At 36.0% G+C, this 18,224-nt stretch overlaps 1 protein-coding gene across 1 annotated transcript in view; it reads right to left on the minus strand.

Annotated features, from left to right (window-relative positions):
* The window catches only part of LOC136031004 (FERM domain-containing protein 5-like), a 223,743-nt gene that overhangs the window by 187,836 nt on the left and 17,683 nt on the right, over positions 1-18,224 (minus strand). The window contains exon 3 of the mRNA XM_065710166.1: positions 15,332-15,374. Within this exon, the coding sequence (XP_065566238.1) occupies positions 15,332-15,374 (43 nt within the window). The remainder of the gene's footprint in view (positions 1-15,331; positions 15,375-18,224) is intronic.

Consider the following 18,224-nt stretch of genomic DNA (forward strand, 5'->3'; position numbering starts at 1 on the left):
AAAACTAAAAAAAGAAAATAAACTAAAAAAATAAAAACAAAAAGAAAAAAAAGAAAAAGCAAAAAAAACGAGAGAAAAAGGAAAAAAAGAGGAAAAATAAAAAAAACTAAAAAAGCAAAAACTAAAATAAGAAAAAGTAAAAAAAATAAATAAAAAACTAAAAAAGAAAAAACTAAAAAAGAGAAATTCTGAAAAAATGAAAAATAAAAAAAGGAATAAAAATGTACTGCCCTAAAATCCATATCTATATATATAAAAATGTAGTGGCCGTCTGTCCGTCTGTCCGTTACACAATCTTCCATAAAAAAGGAAAAAACTAAACAATAAAGAAGAAAAAGAAAACTAAAAAAAATAAAAAAGGTAAAAAACTAAAAAGAAATAAGAAAAAAACTATAAAAACTAAAAAGAAAAAAAAGAAAAAAAGAGAAAAAACTATAAAAGGAAAATAACTAAAAATGAAAAAAAAACTAAAAAAGAAAAAAAGAAAAATTAAAAAAGTAAAAAATAGAAAAAGAAAAACTAAAAAAAGAAGAAAAAGAAAACCTTGAAAAAGAAGAAAAAAACTAAAAAAACTAAATAAGGTAAAAAAACTAAAAAAATTGAAAGAAAAAACTTAAAAAACTAAAAAACTAAAAAAAGAAAAAAACAAGAAATTAAAAAAAGAAAAAAAAAAGAAAAAGAGGAAAAACTTAAAAATACAAAAAAAAATAAAAAATAAAAAAGTAAAACAAAAAAAAAACTAAATAAAGAAAAAACTACAAAAATATAAGAAAAAGAAAAAACTAAATGAGAAAAAAACACAAAAAAAAGAAAAAAGAAAAATAAGAAAAAAACTAAAACGAAAAAAAGACAAAAGCTATTGGAAAAAAAACTAGAAAAAAGGAAAAACTAAAAAAAAAAGAAAAGCAAAACTAAAAAAAGAACAACTGAAGAAGAGGAAAAAATAAAAAAGGAAAAAAAGAAAAAAAGAAAAAACCAAGCTCAATGGCAATCATATATAAAAACCAAAAACATAAACTTTAGTTCTTTTCTATTTTCTCTACCACTCAATATTAACCAAGTATTCAATAATACTTTTTTTGAATAATAAGTATTCAAAAAAATTGAGGCCCTTTTAAAATTTTATTAAACTGCTTAAAACGTAAAAAACTTGTGATTGCACAAAAATTTCAATATATTTTGACAATAGATTAAAGTAATTCGAAAACCTTAAAACAGAGAACCAAAAGTTTGAAGCTAAGTAGAAATTGTTGAAGTTTCTGCTAAAAGAAAATTTGTCAAACTGTCAGTTAATGTCAAAAAGAAATTATTATTAAAATGCTTAAAATGTAAAAAACTGGTGATTCCACAAATATTTCAATATATTTTGACAATGGATTAAAGCAATTCGAAAACCTTAAGACAGAAAACCAAAAGATTGAAGTTTTGTAGAAATTGTTGAAGTTTAGAATGCTTGCTGCAAAAAATTGTCAAATTGTCAATTAATGTCAAAAAGAAATTATCCTGATATGTTACCAAAAATTGAACACCAGGATGAAACACTGGAGCAACACAAAACCAGGCTTACGGCTCAAAGAGAAAGGACTAGATTAGGAATGTCCAATTTACGTCAACGAAGGCGTGTCAGGGAACCACAAGAGCAGCGCGAAACCCGACTTGCAGTTGACAGAGAAAGTAAAAAATTAAGGCGTGTCAAGGAGCTGCCAGAGCAACGCAAAACCAGGCTTACCGCTGATAGAGATAGTAAAAAATGAAGCCGTGTCGAGGAGAAACGAGAGTAACGCGAAACCAGACTTGATCCTGAAAGAGAAAGTAAAAAAAGAAGGCGTGTCGATGAACTACTAGAGCAACACGAAACCAGACTTGTGGCTGATAGATATAGCAAAAAACCGAAGGTATATCGAGAAACCACGAGAGCAGCGCATAACAAGGCTTGCGGCTGACAGTAGGTAGTAAAAAAAGAAGGCGTGTCACTGTATTACAAAAGCAATGCGTGTATGATCAACTGGCATTCAAATACTTCAACTCTTCATATACTTCAATACTTCAACTGACATTCAACTCTTCCGATGATTATGGCTTCAGTCAAGATATTCAAATCGGGACTATGTCTGAGATATGTCCTTGCTGCAAGGCTTTGAAATTTAATGGTGAAACAATGGGAATGTGTTGCGCCTTAGGAAAAGTTAAGCTTCCTCAGCTGGCTGAACCCACCAGAGCCATTGAAAACTTTGCTTACTGGGTATGCGTCTAAATCGAAGAGTTTTGTATCAAACATCAGGAAATAAAACTCATATTTGATACTCATAAAATTGTTATTTACCCTGACAAATCGCCTACTGGTAAAAATGTGCTCAGACACAATGCTCCAAGCATCAACGAAGTGTCAATCGTTATGTTCGGTGATCAGTTCTTACCGCGAGATATTATTTCTTCATAGGCTAAATGCTCAGTTGACGAAAAATGCTGAAACTCATCGATGCTACGATACCCTACAATATCCTATCATTTTTTGGGATTAAGCCGAAGGCTATCATATTAATATTAAATTGATAAATCTAGCCACTAACAAAGAAACGGATAAGAAATACAGCACAATGAACTATTATGCCTATAGATTAATGATTCGTCAGGATGAAGAGAATTCTATTGTTAAATGCCGTCAACTGTTTCACCAATACATCGTTGATATCTATGCAAATATTGAATCAGAAAGTTTGCTCCGTCTGAATCAGACCAAGCTCTGCTCTGAACAAAACATTCATTTCGAGATGCATTTGTAAATGACGGTAATACCACTAACACTCGAAGAGTAACGATTTTACCTTCGTCATATACTGGCAGTCCGCGTCGTCTGCATGAGTATGCTCAAGATGCCTTTGCGTATGTTCGTCTCTATGGTCATCGAGATATATTTATTACATTTACATGTAATCCATCTTGGGACGAGATACAGCAACTATTACTTCCTGGACAATCGCTGGTTCATAGACATGAAATTACGGCCCGTGTCTTCCGGCAAAAGTTGAAATCACTGATAAATTTCATAGTAAAACTTAAATTTTTTGGGCCAGTGCGATGTCGGTTGTACTCAGTGGAATGGCAAAAGCAAAGATTGCCACACGCACATATACTAATATGCTTAGTTAATAAAATTACTGATAGTGAAATTGACGATGTGATTTCCTCTGAAATGCCTGATGTAGATGTCGATAGGGGCTTATATGACATTGTGGTAAAAAATACGATACATACACCTTGCGGTGAACTGAATGAAAATTCACTATGCATGGACTGAGGAAGGTGCACAAATCAATATTTTCGAATTTTAGTACCTAACACAATTACCAGCATTGATGGATATCATATTGATAGAAGTAGGTCTACCGAAGATGGCGGAAAATAAGCAATCATAAAGTTGCCTAACCGTTACATCAAAGAAGATAACCTTTGGGTTATTCCATATTCACCTTTATTATCAAAAACATACAATGTGCATATAAACGTGTAATATTGCAATTCCATAAAGGCAATCAAATACACAAGTAAATACGTCACAAGTAAATACGTCAACAAAGGTAGCGACATGGTAACAATATCAGACTGGGAGACATAAGCAGTAATGAAGCTCTGTGGCAAATTCTTCCGTTTCCGATACAAGAATGAAGACCAGCTGTTGTTCATTTAACGGTACAGTTACAGAATGGTCAACTTTTTTACTTTTCGGACCAACGTGCAACAACAAGCCCTGAATCCACCGCTTACAACATAAACTGCTTTCTTCGCAGTATGTCAAAATGATTCTTTTGCCTGCTGTATTCTGAAGTGCCTTCGTATTACACGTGGAATGCTAATAAGAAATCATTTGAAGGTCGAAAACGAGGTGAGTCAGTCGACGGCCAAGCTAGGATCTTCAAAGAGACCACGAAAGGAAGACTCTTCACCATTCACCCAAATCAAGATGAATGCTTCTTTATCCAGCTGCTTTTGTTTAATGTACCCAGCCCGACGTCTTTTGAGCATTTTAGAACTGTAAACGGGACTATACATGACACCTACCGTAGTGCATGCCAAGCTCTGAGTTTATTGGAAAACAACCAACACTAGGATAACTGCATCAATTACGCGTGCAAAACGTCAACTCCAAGTAACATTCTTGCATTATTTGGAATAATTTTGACAACTTGCTCTCCTTCATCTCCTGAAGAGTTATGGGAGAAATACAAATCACAAATGGCCAAGGACATACTCCACTTAACACGGTTAGAGAGGTCAGATATAACCTTGAATTTTACAACAGAAATTTATAACGTCACTTTAGTTATGATTGAAGATTTATGCTTATCTATGGCAAACAAACTTCTCAAGCATTTGGAAATGTCTTCACATAATTGTGCTGCTGCTATTTCTACATTTGTAGAATTGGATCGTGAACAAAGTTACAACACGATTGATCTATTGACGTATATACAAACAAATATTTCTAAGTTAACGCCTGAACAAAAAGGCATTTATGATCAGATAATATATCGTGTCGATAATCAAGTTGGAGGAATATTCTTCTTGGATGCGTCAGGTGGTATTGGCAAAACATTTCTAATAAGATTGTTTCTGGCATCATTTTGATCCAAAAATGACATAGCGTTGGCCCTTGCGTCGTCCGGAATAGCCGCAACGTTGTTGCCCGGTGGTAGAACTGCTCATTCCGTTTTGAAATTGCCTCTGAATATGCAATCTACAGAAACACCCACGTGCAGCATTTCCAAATCATCTGGGATGGGTAAAATATTGCAGCAATGCAAAGTTATTGTTTGGGACGAGTGCACAATGGTACACAGAAAATCGCTCGAAGCTCTTGACCGATCCTTACAGGATTTGCGAGGAAATTACAAACCCTTTGGCAGCACATTAATATTGCTTGCAGGAGATTTCAGCTAAAAATGGGCGTTCCAATAATACTTTTGTGAAATATTAATTCACCAAAGCTTTCCACCGGCACCGACTTGTGCAAAAAAAAACAATGGAAAACGCAATCGAGGCAACAATCTTGACAGGGTCTTCCGAGGGTGAGGTTGTTCTTATTCCTCGCATTCCCATGATTTCAACGGATCTGCCTTTTCAATTTCAAATATTGCAATTCCGAGTTCTATTAGCATATGCAATCACCATCAACAAAGCTCAAGGGGAATAATTAGAAAAATGTGGTATAGAACTTAATACGGATTGTTTTTCGCATGGGCAATTATATTTTGCATGCTCAAGAGTCGGTAAACCGGACAATCTCTTTATATGCACGGACAATGGAACAGCGAAGAATGTTGTATATTCACAAGTTTTACGCAGTTAAAATTACCACATATCCGTTATATGTACATATGTTGAATATCCGTAAGTTTTACTTAGTTCGAAATTATTACCTTGTATACATGTTGCTAGGGTGCGTAGCGCTAAGGCAACGCGTAGCAGGGGTGTTACAACCTGTTGCAAACACCCCCAAAAAAGCAAGCGGTGCAGCGAAAATAGCCTTATTAGATTCATTACATCAGCGAGCCCTACCGTAGAAGTTTCTAGATCCAATCTACATTACAATAATTAAATTATAATAAAAGTGCAGTAAAATAAAATTACATTGAAATTGTAATAAATATTTTGTAATGTAAGGAAGCTTTTATTTTCGCAGTTTGCAAAAGCGAAAATAGAGGCTCTTATTAAATTATATTAAACTGTTTAAAGAGTAAAAAAACTGGTAATTGCAAAAATATTTGAAGATATTTTGACAATAGATCAGAGCAATTCAAAAACCTTACAAAAGAAAATCAGAAGTTTGAAGCTTAGTAGAAATTATTGTTATAATTTGGATTTGCTTTAATAATCAAATATCTTTGAAAAAACTGCATTACGAAAAAACAGCAAATTGTCTGCGGTTAGAATACAAGGGACAATGAGAATCCATATAGTGAGAATCTCCCATGGTTTCCACCACACGTGCTACAACTAAAAATAGGCGTACCAATAATACTGCTGCAAAAAATTAACCCACCAATGCTTTGCAACGTCACGCAACTTGCCATAAGATAAACAATGTAAAACGTAAAAGAGGCAACAATCGTGACAGGGCCTTCCGAGGGTGAGGCTGTTCTTATTTCTCGCTTTCCCATTATTCCAACGGATCTGCCTTTTCAATTTAAAAGATTGCAATTCCCAATTCGATTAGCATTTGCAATCACCATCAACAAAGCTCAAGGGTAATCATTATAAAAATGTGGTATAGATCTTAATACTGATTGTTTTTCTCATGGACAATTATATGTTGTATGCTCAAGAGTCGGTATACTGGACAATATATTTATATGCACAGACAATGGAACAGCGAATGTTGTATAGAACAGTTCCACTTCCTTTAATATTCTTAGAGCAGGCCGTGTGGTCAATGTTTGAAACGGACCAAGAGTTGTGAACGAAGGATTTATCACTGTGTTTTGGGAGGATGATAAGTTTGTCATCAAAGAGTGCCCAGCGAATACAGCGTGTTTTCGAGCAGTTACACCTCCGTTAATATTCTTAGAGCAGGCCGTGTGGTCAATGTTTGAAACAGACCGTGAGTTTTGAACAAAGGAATAATCACTCTTTTTTGGGAGGATGATAATTTTGTCATCAAAGACGCCGTTTAGAAGCTGACTACGGGAACACGTGCTGTCAAGCAGGTTGCAGTTGATGTCACCCATGACTACGCATTGCAAATCTTTCTGGGTCACAGACTTCAGGCACTTCGCTAGTTTGCGAACTGCGTTCATAAGCTTTCGCTCTGATTTATCACCATGGTAGTTTGTAGGAAGATATATGTTGAAGAATGCGATACTACGTTAAGATACAGCCAAGAAGTGATCATACGGTAAATAACTCCTTACTTTCAATATACGGGAGACAAATAATCACCAAGCCACCGGAGGGGTCTCCGAAAGACCGAATGTTTGTGGGCTCGAAGTAAAAAGTAAATTCGTGCGAGAACTTTAGGAAAGAAATATTGTTAGGAGAGAACATGTATTCTTGTATAAACATAATGTCACAGTCTGCACAGTATTTTTGAATTATGGCAAGTTTGTTGGGGACTCCTCCGTTCATGTTCCATGACGTAATTTTGACACAGGCTGGGCTATTAGACATTGGGCCACTTCAGCTCACTGACGATTTTTATTATTGTGGGGTACTTGAATGAAGGGCAAGTGTGGCGTTTTGATTTGCAGAGGGCGCATGCTAAAAGGGTTTCCACAGGACTGGTCGGGGCTAGAGCCATGACCTTCTTCTCCGCATCGAGAGCAAATTTGCTGGTTAGAATAGGTAGCAGAAATATGATAAAAATTCTGGCAGTTAAAACAACACTTTGGAAGAAAGATAAATTACTCGATGGGGTACCACTCCAAGTCAATTTTACGAGAGTTTTTCATGGCGTGGTTCAGATGCTGGCGGGATGAGAAGTATAATTTGAAGGGTAATTTGAAGGGTCTGGTTTTGCCACATTGATCAGCTTTTTCACAAATTGGTATAATTCTCTTAAGCGCGTCACCATTAATATGAGCTGGGACAAAATTGATCATATCGATGAAAATGGGAGTTTTAACGCTTGCCAGTGTTTCAGGCAAATTTTCGCTAATAGATGTTGCTAGTACTGCTGCTATAGGTTTGTTCTTAGTTGCGAGGCGCCATTCGTACTTCCCTCGACGGAGTTCAAAATCGTCATCATTCAAAGCATCACCACAAATATTCGTCAGTAAGTTGATAAACTACCTTTTCTGGATATCTTATTGATCAAAAGTGAGTTCCATTTACTTTTTTCAGTTTATAGAAAGCCTACCCACAATGATAGGTATTTGAACTTTCACTCTTGCCACCCTATCTCAGTGAAACGAGGGGTTGTGATTGCACTGGTGGATAGAGCTTTCAGAATTTGTTCCCGGGAGTTTTTAGATTCTGAGTTGTTATATTTGAGGGATGTTTTATTTTGTAATAATATGAAAAAAACTTCGTTTTCTTAAAGAGTTAAAGAGGCTGCATCCCAAAGTCGAACCTTAAAACGTACAGGAATTAGAAGAGGCGAAACTTTCGGGGGGTTAAGATTTTCCTACGAAACTTTGAAGGGCACTTATTCGGAGAACTCCGCATCGAATTAGTCCTCGTACACCCAGATCTGATGTCGGATGTGACCTGTAGGCGTCGAGAAAAAAAAAGAAAATGAATTTTAAGTGGCTATGCGTGGTTTCTGGAAAACAGGGAAGGAGTTATCGGATCAAGCTGAAATTTCGCGGATAAGCTCCTGGGCCCTAGGGGAACTTAACTTGTGAATTTCAGCCCGATCGGACAACGTTAAAGGGGGGCTGGGGTTGACGGGTCACAACTTTCAGCCAGATTTTCCCCATGAAGGAAAAGTTGGAGGGGGATGAAATTTTGCAGGTTTCTTAGTTAGAGCTCGGGCTACAAAATGCATTCCTCCCCATCCCTCTGCGACCACTGTAACCGAAGATCGCTTAACATTGTCGTGTGTCGCCTCTTTATAGAGGCACGAGTGTGCCTCCTTGATAGTTACCCGATTAAATTCATTTATAAAATAATAAGAAATAGAACGCATTAAACACAAAATTTGGGTTTTACAGTGCACAGAATTGGACTTACCGAAACGTTTCATTTCTTTACCTTATGTACCTACTTTGGGGGAGATGCTTAAAAGAATTTTGGGTAAACATAACATTGATACTTGTTTCCAATCAGTGAGACCATTAGGTAGTTTTCTTAATTCTGGGAATGATTTAACCCGGGGGGATTTAGTTAGTGGAGTATATAAAATTCCTTGTTCCTGTGGAAAGTTTTATTTTGGTAGAACTCACCAACAATTTACTGAAAGATTTATTGAGCATCGCTACTCGATTGAAAAAACCCTACAACTAAGAAAGCCTCCCGAAACTTTTGTTTCGGCTCTAGCTGAACACACATTCTTTTATCCTGAACATTTTATACAATTTGATGAGGCTACAGCTATTTCTAATGATAGAGGTTTTTCTCAGTGGGCGAGGGAGGCTATAGAAATTAAAAAACATATATTTGCTAATATTTCAATAAATAGAGACACAGGGAATTTAAATATTGACCCAATTTATGATATTCTTTTAAAAAATGAACCAATAGTCGATGGGGGAATTAAAATTTTACACAATCACCAGGGGACAAGATTACCCACTAGACCAAAAAGAGTTGCTTCAATGTTAGCTTACAAAAGGATTATTTCGCAACAGAATAATTAACTAAGTTTCAATTTTCATAAATTTTCCTCAGTTGCTCTTTGATTCTCATTGAAGTAACTCGCATAGCTGCTTTTCCCTACGTGGATAAGTAGCGACAAATTGTATTTATTATATTTGGTGGTGGTTTTTATTTGTTTTTAAATTAGTTTTCTTTTAACTTTCTATCTTGTGCTGAAGACGCCTTGTTTTATACAGGCGAAATATCCGCGTTGTTTTAGTCTTTTAATTCTACTGGCCGTCGTCTCGTTTTAAGTTTTCTTTTTTAGAGTTTTATCTCTCTTGATTGTTTACAGGAAGTTTTTCCTTTCTTCTGTGGTAACAACAGTAGGAAGAGGCTTTTTCAAGACAACTGAGTAAGACGGGGGAGAAAAGGTCGTCTCATTAGCTTGAGCAGCAACAAGGTTGCCTTCAGGCCAAGGTAGTTTCTGGTGGTTTCACGGTGGTTTCTAGTTCAAACGGCCAAGCAGGCCACTGAACTTGCGATTCATCTCGTTGACGGTGGACACTACACAAGCAGCGATCACTTCATTGTAGGCGGGAACTTGTTTTTTTTTTCATTTAATTTCTGAACGTTTTTGAATTAATACAGTTTTTGATTTCGGCTGTCCGCACATGAACAAATAAAACGCAATTTGCATTTTAATTTCGTTTTGGCTAAGTGGCTTTTTCTTAGTTTTGACCAGGAGATTTTGGGGAAAAGGGGTGGGGGAGGATCGGGACACAGCGAGCGAATATATTCGCAACGTCCAGTAAGTTGTCCTCGTTCTTTACATGTTTTATTACACGTTCCCTGAAGTCCGACTTGCGATAGATACTTTCCTTCACTTCTAAAATCACTTAACTGCTGAAAAACTCGTGCATTTTAATTTCGTTTTATTTTAATTTCGTTTTGGCTAAGGGGCTTTTTCTTAGTTTTGACCAGGAGATTTTGGGGAAAAGGGGTGGGGGAGGAGCGGGATACAGCGAGCGAACATCTTCGCAACGTCCAGTAAGTTGTCCTCGTCCTTTACATGGTTTATTACACGTTCCCCGAAGTCCGACTTGCGATAGATACTTTCCTTCACTTCTAAAATCGCTTAACTGCTGAAAAACTCGTGCCCTCTCCTTGTAAAAACATTTGTTTTCAAACCTGCTATCATAGCTCTTGAGATAAAATTCAATACTGCATTCCGCACTAGGTTATCGCCCATCACAAACCGGTTTTACACGGGAAAAATCAAATGTGACTTCTCCTGTCGAGAGCCAACACTAGCGTAATCAATGTCCAATCAGAATAGTCGGGGGTGGAGCATAGGTCAACAAAAACAAGGGAATAACAAGGGATAAGCAAGGGAATCGTCAGTCCCCGTTCACCTAACCCCTGCAGTTTAAGGGAGATTCTCCCCACAGGTACAACGGCGCTTGCGACGGGGAACTGCCCCTCTTCTGCTTGCCTATTTGTGTTACTTTAAACAACTAAAAGCAATCCTTTCACTCAATCCAAATCACTGTCAAAATCAGAATAATAATCAAGCCAAAAGACTGTTCCTTTCACCAGTTAAAATAATTGATAAAAAAAAAAACTTGCCAAACAGCTTCTTAATATCCAGAAAAAAGCCATTTTTCACTTATAATATATTCCGAAACTACACGGTTAATCCGGCTTAATTCAACCTGTTGTTAACTGGCCAAATACCAAAATACCATAGTAAACAAATCTCTAAAACAAGGAATTTTGATACTAATAGATGAAAGAGTTGGATTTTTATGACAATTATAGATATATAAGTTTAATCAAATTTAGTCTTACTCATCAAAAGTTAAGAGCCTGAGAAAATTTGCCTATTTTGGAAAATAGGGGGAAACACCCCCTAAAGAGTCATAGAATCTTAACGAAAATCACACCATCGTATTCAACGTATCAGAGAACCCTATTGTAGAAGTTTCAAGCTCCAATCTACAAAATGTGGAATTTCGTATTTTTTTGCCAGAAGACCGATCACGGGTGCGTTTTTTCAGGGGTGATCGTGTCGACCCAGTGGGGCTAGAATGTTGTGCAAGGGGTCATTCTAACGGAAACTGAAATCTATAGTGCCCTTTTTAAAGTGACTGAAAAAATTGGAGGGAATCTAGGGCCCCTCCCACGCTTATTTTTTTCCCAAAGTCAATGGATCAAAATTTGGAGATAGCCATTCTGTTTAGCACAGTCCAAAAATCTAATAACAATGTCTTTGGGGACAACTTACTCCCAGACAGTCCAAGGGGGAGGGGCTGCAGGTTAAAAAATTTGACCAATGTTTAAGTGTAGTAATGGTTATTGGGAAGTGTACAGACGATTTCAGGGGGATTTTTTGGTTGGAAGGGGGATTGAGGGGAGGCGGTCACGTGAGAGGATCTTTCCGTGGAGGAATTTGTCATGGGGGAAGGTAATTTCCATAAAGGGGGCGCAGAATATTCTAGCACTATTAAAAAAAAAAACAATGAAAAAACTCATATGGAAAAGTTTTTTCAACTGAATGTATAGAGCAGCATTAAAACTTTGAGCAAACAGAAATTATTACGCATATATGGGATTCATCTCCTCCTGGATACCTCGCTCTTTACGCTAAAGTATTTTTAGTAATTTCAACTATTTATTCTATAGATAGCCTTTGTGATCCAGGGGTCTTTCTTAATGAATTGGCGCAAAATTTAAGCTTTAGCGTAAAGAGCGAGGTATTAACGAGGGGGCAAATCCCCTCATACACGTAATAAAAATATACAAATACAGAAGTTCGTTACGTAAGTTAATTCGTAAGTTATGTATATTTTCTACTAAAAAAACCTTCGTAAAAAATTAGAAGTTCTAGTTACCTTTTTAAGTAACCAAAAGATTGGAGGGCAAGTATGCCTCTTCCCCCAAATGCTCCCTAAAATGCAAATTGCGTTTTAATTGTTCATGTGCAGACAGCCGAAATCAAAAACTGTATTAATTCAAAAACGTTCAGAAATTAAATGAAAAAAACAAGTTTTTTAACTGAAAGTAAGGAGCGACATTAAAACTTAAATAAGAGGGAAAAGCCCCTTTTATATACGGAGTAATTTATGTTCGTTTTAAGTTTTACTGTCGCTCCTTACTTTCAGTTAACAACTTGTTTTTTTTATTTAAGATATGTTAGATAAAGAGTCAAGCAACAATTTTGGTCCTTTAAGTTTCAACTTCGCCAGCGCTCAATCTAATGTCCCTCAAGATCTAGGATTAAATAAAAAAAAACAAGTTTTTTTAAATGAAAGTAAGGAGCGACATGAAAACTTAAAACGAACAGAAATTACTCCGTATTTGAATGGGGCTTTTCCTTTTCAACGCCCAGCTCTTTACGCTAAAGTTTGATTCTTTTTATTAACTCTACATTTTAAAACAGGAAAAAACTTTCCAGGTCAAAGTTTGTAACTTGCAGCCCCTCCCACGGGGACTGTGGGGGAGTAAGTCGTCCCCAAAGACATATTTATTAAGTTTTTCGAGTATGTTGAATAAAATGAGTATCTCAGAATTTTGATCCGGTGACTTTGGGGGGAAAATGAGAGTTGGAGGAGGTCTAGGTGCCCTCCAATATTTTTGGTCACTCAAAAAAGGCACTAGAACTTTTAATTTCCGTTAGAATGAGCCCTCTCGTGATATTCCAGTACCACTGAGTCGATAAGATCACCCCTGGGAAAAAAAGACAAATAAACACGCATCCGTGATCTGTCTTCCAGCAAAAAAAAGCAAAATTCCACATTTTTGTAGATAGAAGCTTGAAACTTCTACAATAGGGTTCTCTGGTACGCTGAATCTGATGGTGTGATTTCCGTTAAAACTGTATGACCTTCAAGGGGTGTTTCCCCCTATTTTCTAAAATAAGGCAAATTTTCTCAGGTTCTTAATATTTCATGGGTAAGACTAAACTTGATGAAACTTATATATTTAAATCAGTATTAATATGCAATTCTTTTGATGTAACTATTGGTATCAAAATTTCATTTTTTAGAGTTTTGGTTACTATTGAGCCGGGTCGCTCCTTACTACAGTTCGTTACTGCGCACTGTTCGATCAAATTTTCAAAGAAAATTAAATAAGAATTTTCAGCTAGGTATCATGCTTATTCGTTGTTCTGGGTTTTATGAATAGCTAAGGATATGCGGACAATGAGAATCCGTAAACATTATGTTTACGGATTATGAACATTATATTCGTATGTTTTTATTGCGTATATGAGGGGTCTCACCCCTCTTCGATACCTCGCTCTTTACATTAAAGTTTAAATTTTGTCCCAATTCCTTAAGAATGACCCCTGAATCACAAAGGTCGTAGAATAAATAGTTGAAATTACTAAAAATACTTTAGCGTAAAGAGCGAGGTATTACAAGGATGTAAACCCCTCATATGCGTAATAGCTTTTGTTCGTTTTAAGTTTTAATGCTGCTTCTCACTTTCAGTAGAAAAATTTTCCTATTTATTTTTTCATTGTTTTTTTAAATAATACTATAAAATCCTGCGCCCCCTCCATTGAAAGTCTCTTCCCCCATGAGACGTTCCTCCATGGAAAGATCCTCCCCGGTAACCTTCCCCCTCATATATCCCCCCAAACCAAAAAAATACCCCTGAAAACGTCTGTACACTTCCCAGTAACCATTACTATATGTACATACAGGTCAAAGTTTGTAACTTGCAGTCCCTCCCACGGAGACTGCGGGGGAGTAAGTCGTCCCCAAAGACATAGTTATTGCGTTTTTCGACTATGGTGAATAAAATGGCTATCTCAGAAATTTGATCCGGTGACTTTGGGGGAAAAAATGAGCGTGGGAGAGGGCCTAGATGCCCTCAAATTTTTTGTCACTTAAAAGGGCACTATAACTTTTAATTTCCGTTAGAATGAGCCCTTTTGCGACATTCTAGGACCACTGAGTCGATAGGATCACCCCTGGGAAAAAAAAACAACAAATAAACATGCATCCGTGATTGGGGCTTGAAGCCCCCTCCCCCTTGGACTGTCTGGGAGTAAGTCGTCCCCAAAGACATTGTTATTAGATTTTTGGACTATGCTAAACAGAATGGCTATCTCAAAATTTTGATCCATTGACTTTGGGGAAAAAATAAGCGTGGGAGGGGCCCTAGATTCCCTCCAATTTTTTCAGTTACTTTAAAAAGGTCACTATAACTTTTAGTTTCCGTTAGAATGACCCCTCGCACAACATTCTAGCACCACTGGGTCGATACGATCACCCCTGAAAAACAAATTATCACGCATCCGTGATTTGTCTTCTGGCAAAAAATGCAAAATTCCACATTTTTGTAAATAGGGGCTTGACACTTCTACAATAAGGTTCTCTAATACGTTAAATCTGATGATGTGATTTTCGTTAAGATCGTATTACTTTTAGGGGGTGTTTCCTACTATTTTCTAAAATGAGGCAAATTTTCTCAGGCTCGTAACTTTTGATGGGTAAGACTAATCTTGATGAAACTTATATATTTAAAATCAGCATTAAAATGTCATTCTTTTGATGTACCTAATGGTATCAAAATTCCATTTCTTAGAGTTTCGGTTACTATTGGGCCTGGTGGCTCCTTACTACAGTTCGTTACCACGAACTGTTTGATAGCAGTAACGTCACCAGTCACAAGTCACTCACCAGTAAGGGTATAATGCAGTAACGTCACCGAATAACCAAACAAAAAGAAGAAAAAGCATGATATGATATGATTTTATTATGTGTGTAAACCTATACATGGTATTCCACAAACTAAAGAAAAATACATAAGAGAACTACTAAAATACAAAAAAAAAAAAAAATACGAAAAGAAAATACTAAATTACCTGGGAAAAATACACACTGATACCGACTAGGACTTAGGACTGGGCGTGGCCTCCTAATGAGTCTCAGGACTGGCCGTGGCCTCCTGCAATGGCCATAACAAGGCAATAATTATCAGACGATGTTTAAGGGCTTTATTTATTTTTATATAATTCATAACAATTGTTCTAACACTGTTGTAAAAAAACATTCCAAAATCTAGATTAAGAACAAAAGAAATTTACCTTTCACTTGTCTCGAAATTGACCTTGTAAGATCCATCCATCGCTGAAAGAAAAAAGAGAAAAATAGATTATGCTTGAAATTATAGTGTTGAGTTGAAAACGGTATGTTGTGTTCTAAAATATTCAGTATTCTTGACAGGAATCTCGTGAATCTGAAAGGAAAGCAGACTTTTCAAGCTTCTATATGTTTTCTTTTAATTAATAATTTTAAAAAATAAATTATGCATTGCTTTTATCTGCTATTACGCTGACAACTGATTTTTTTCTGGTACTTTGAAAAACTGAATTCCTTAAGACCCAAAATGAAAGTTTAGGGAGGTCTTAAAATAGAAACCTGTCCTTGAATGGTTATCAACTAAAAAAGCTATACACCTGTTAGTAAGGAGCAACATTAAAACTTAGGACAAAAAGAAATTAAGCCATATATAAGGAGGACCGCTCCCTTCTCAATGCTCCACTCTTCCCGCTAAAGTTTTTTAGTATTTGAAAAAATGTTTTTTATTCTGATTAAACGGACTTTGTGTTGTAGGAGTCGTTCTTAAAGAATTAGGACAAAAATTCAAAATTTAGCATAAAGTTCAAGGTATTGAGGAGGGGAAACCCCACCCCACTCCCCTTGTATACAGAATTTTTCTGTTCGTCTAAAGTTTTTATCTTGCCCATTACTTGTAGTTAAAAAAGCTGTCTTTTATGTTTAATTTCAAAATGTTTTTAAAAAATTACGGGAATCTGCCCCCCCACCACCCTTCATTGATGATTCCTCTCTTTAAAATCCCTCCATGGGAAATTCTACTCGCGTAGAATGCTGCTCAACTGGCAATTCAATTCTCGCTCAAAAATCCCCCCAAAATATTTTTGTCGGACTATTCCACCTGTAAAGGTCTTCTTAGTCTACTTTTATTTGTATAAAAGACAATTTATCCTTTAAATTCTTATTGTTTTCAATTCATGCTGGAAATTCTACTCCGTGTAGAAAATTTTATGAAATCCAAATCTCCTCCACCTCCCCATATGGAAAGTTTCTCCCGCAAAAAATTGTCTCAAGAAAAATTTCACACAGAAAACTCCCTCATGGAGAATCTCTTTGGTAGAAAATACCCCCTTCAGAAAATCTCCCATACAATTCCAACCCATTTTAAAAAAATATCCCTGGACAATGCTCCCAAAACATCTACATATGAAAAATTGAGTTGGCCAAGAAAGTAAGACAAATAATAATAAAAAGAGTAAAGAAATTCTTAAAAATTGTCCATTGTAAAACTTACCCTTGAAAGCTCATTCTTGTAAGCTATCCTCCCACAAAAAGTTCTTCCCGTGGGAAATATCCCCTCCCCCCTGAAGGAAAATAATCCTACCTGATAAATTTCTGTTTAATTCCCCCCCCCCAAAAAAAAATACTATATGTCAACAATGGGAAAATTTATAACTTACAGCCTTTTCCCCAGGGGTTGTTGTGAGATATGGCATCTCCAGAGGCATGGCTATGTGGCCTTTTAACAATGCTGAACATAGGGCTCTCTCAAAATTTTAATGGGAAGACTATGGGAAAAAGGAGCACGGAGGGATCTAGTTGCCCTTCAATCTTTTTGCTTACTCAAAAATGGCAATAGAACTTTTAGTTTCTTTTCGAATGTGCCCTTACTCGATTTTCTAGTACCCTTGTTCAATATGATTACCCTGGTGAAAAAAGCAAGAACAAATAAACTGGCAACCGTGACTATTGTGGTAAAAAAAAATAACGACAATAAAGAAAAAATAAATAAAAAATACAAACTCCTCATTTTTGCAGATGGTAGCTTGAAACTTCTACAGCAGCGTTCTTTGATAAATTAAATAAAAAAAAAACTAGTTTCTTTAACTGAAAGTAAGGAGCGACATTAAAACTTAAAACGAACAGAAATTATTCCGTATATGAAAGGGGCTTTTCCTCCTCTACACCCCGCTCTTTGCGCTAAAGTTTTTAATTGTTTTAAAAAGTAGAATTTTGGCAAAGAGTCAAACTTTAGCGTAAAGAGCGAGGGATTGTGGAGGGGACAACCCATTTCATATACGGAATAATTTCTGTTCGTTTTAAGTTTTAATGTTGCTCCTTACTTTCAGTTAAAAAAAAACTAGTTTTTTTATTTAATTTCTGAACGTTTTTGAATTAATGCATGTTTGATTTTGGTTCTCCGCACATAAATTATTGAAATGAAATTTGTATATTAATTTTTCTTTTGGCTAAATGGCTTTCTCTTAGTTTTGATCAGACGATTTTGAGAAATGAGGGGTGGGGAAGGAGGCATAACTGCCCACCAATTTTTCGGTTACTTAAAAAGGCTACTAGAACTTTTAATTTTTAACGAACGTTTTTATTAGTAAAAAATATGCATAACTAGAGAATTAACTTATGTAACAAACTTTTATATTCTTATATTTTTATTATGTGTACGAGTGGGTTTTTACCCTCGTTAATACCTCGCTCCTTACACTAAATCGTAAGTTTTGTCCCAATTCTTTAAGAATGACCCCTGAATCAAAAAGGCCGTAGAATAAATAGTTGAAATTACTAAAAATACATTAGCATAAAGAGCGAGGTATTTATCTCCTCCTAAATACCTCACTCTTTATGCTAAAGTATTTTTAGAACCCCTCATATGCGTAATAATCTCTGTTCGTTTTAAATTTAAATGCTATTCCTTACTTTCAATTGAAAAAACGTTTTCGTGTTTTTTTTTACATTGTTTTTTTTTTATAGTAATGCTAGAAAATCCTGCGCCCTTTTCTTTTGAATTTTTCTTCCCCCATGACATATTCCTCCAAGGAAAGATCCTCCCACATATCCCCCTCCCATCAACCTCACCCCGCAAACCAAAAAATACCCCTGAAAACGTCTGTACATTTCTCAATAACC

This window comes from Artemia franciscana, chromosome 9 (assembly GCF_032884065.1).
Source record: "Artemia franciscana chromosome 9, ASM3288406v1, whole genome shotgun sequence".
NCBI lineage: Eukaryota > Metazoa > Arthropoda > Branchiopoda > Anostraca > Artemiidae > Artemia > Artemia franciscana.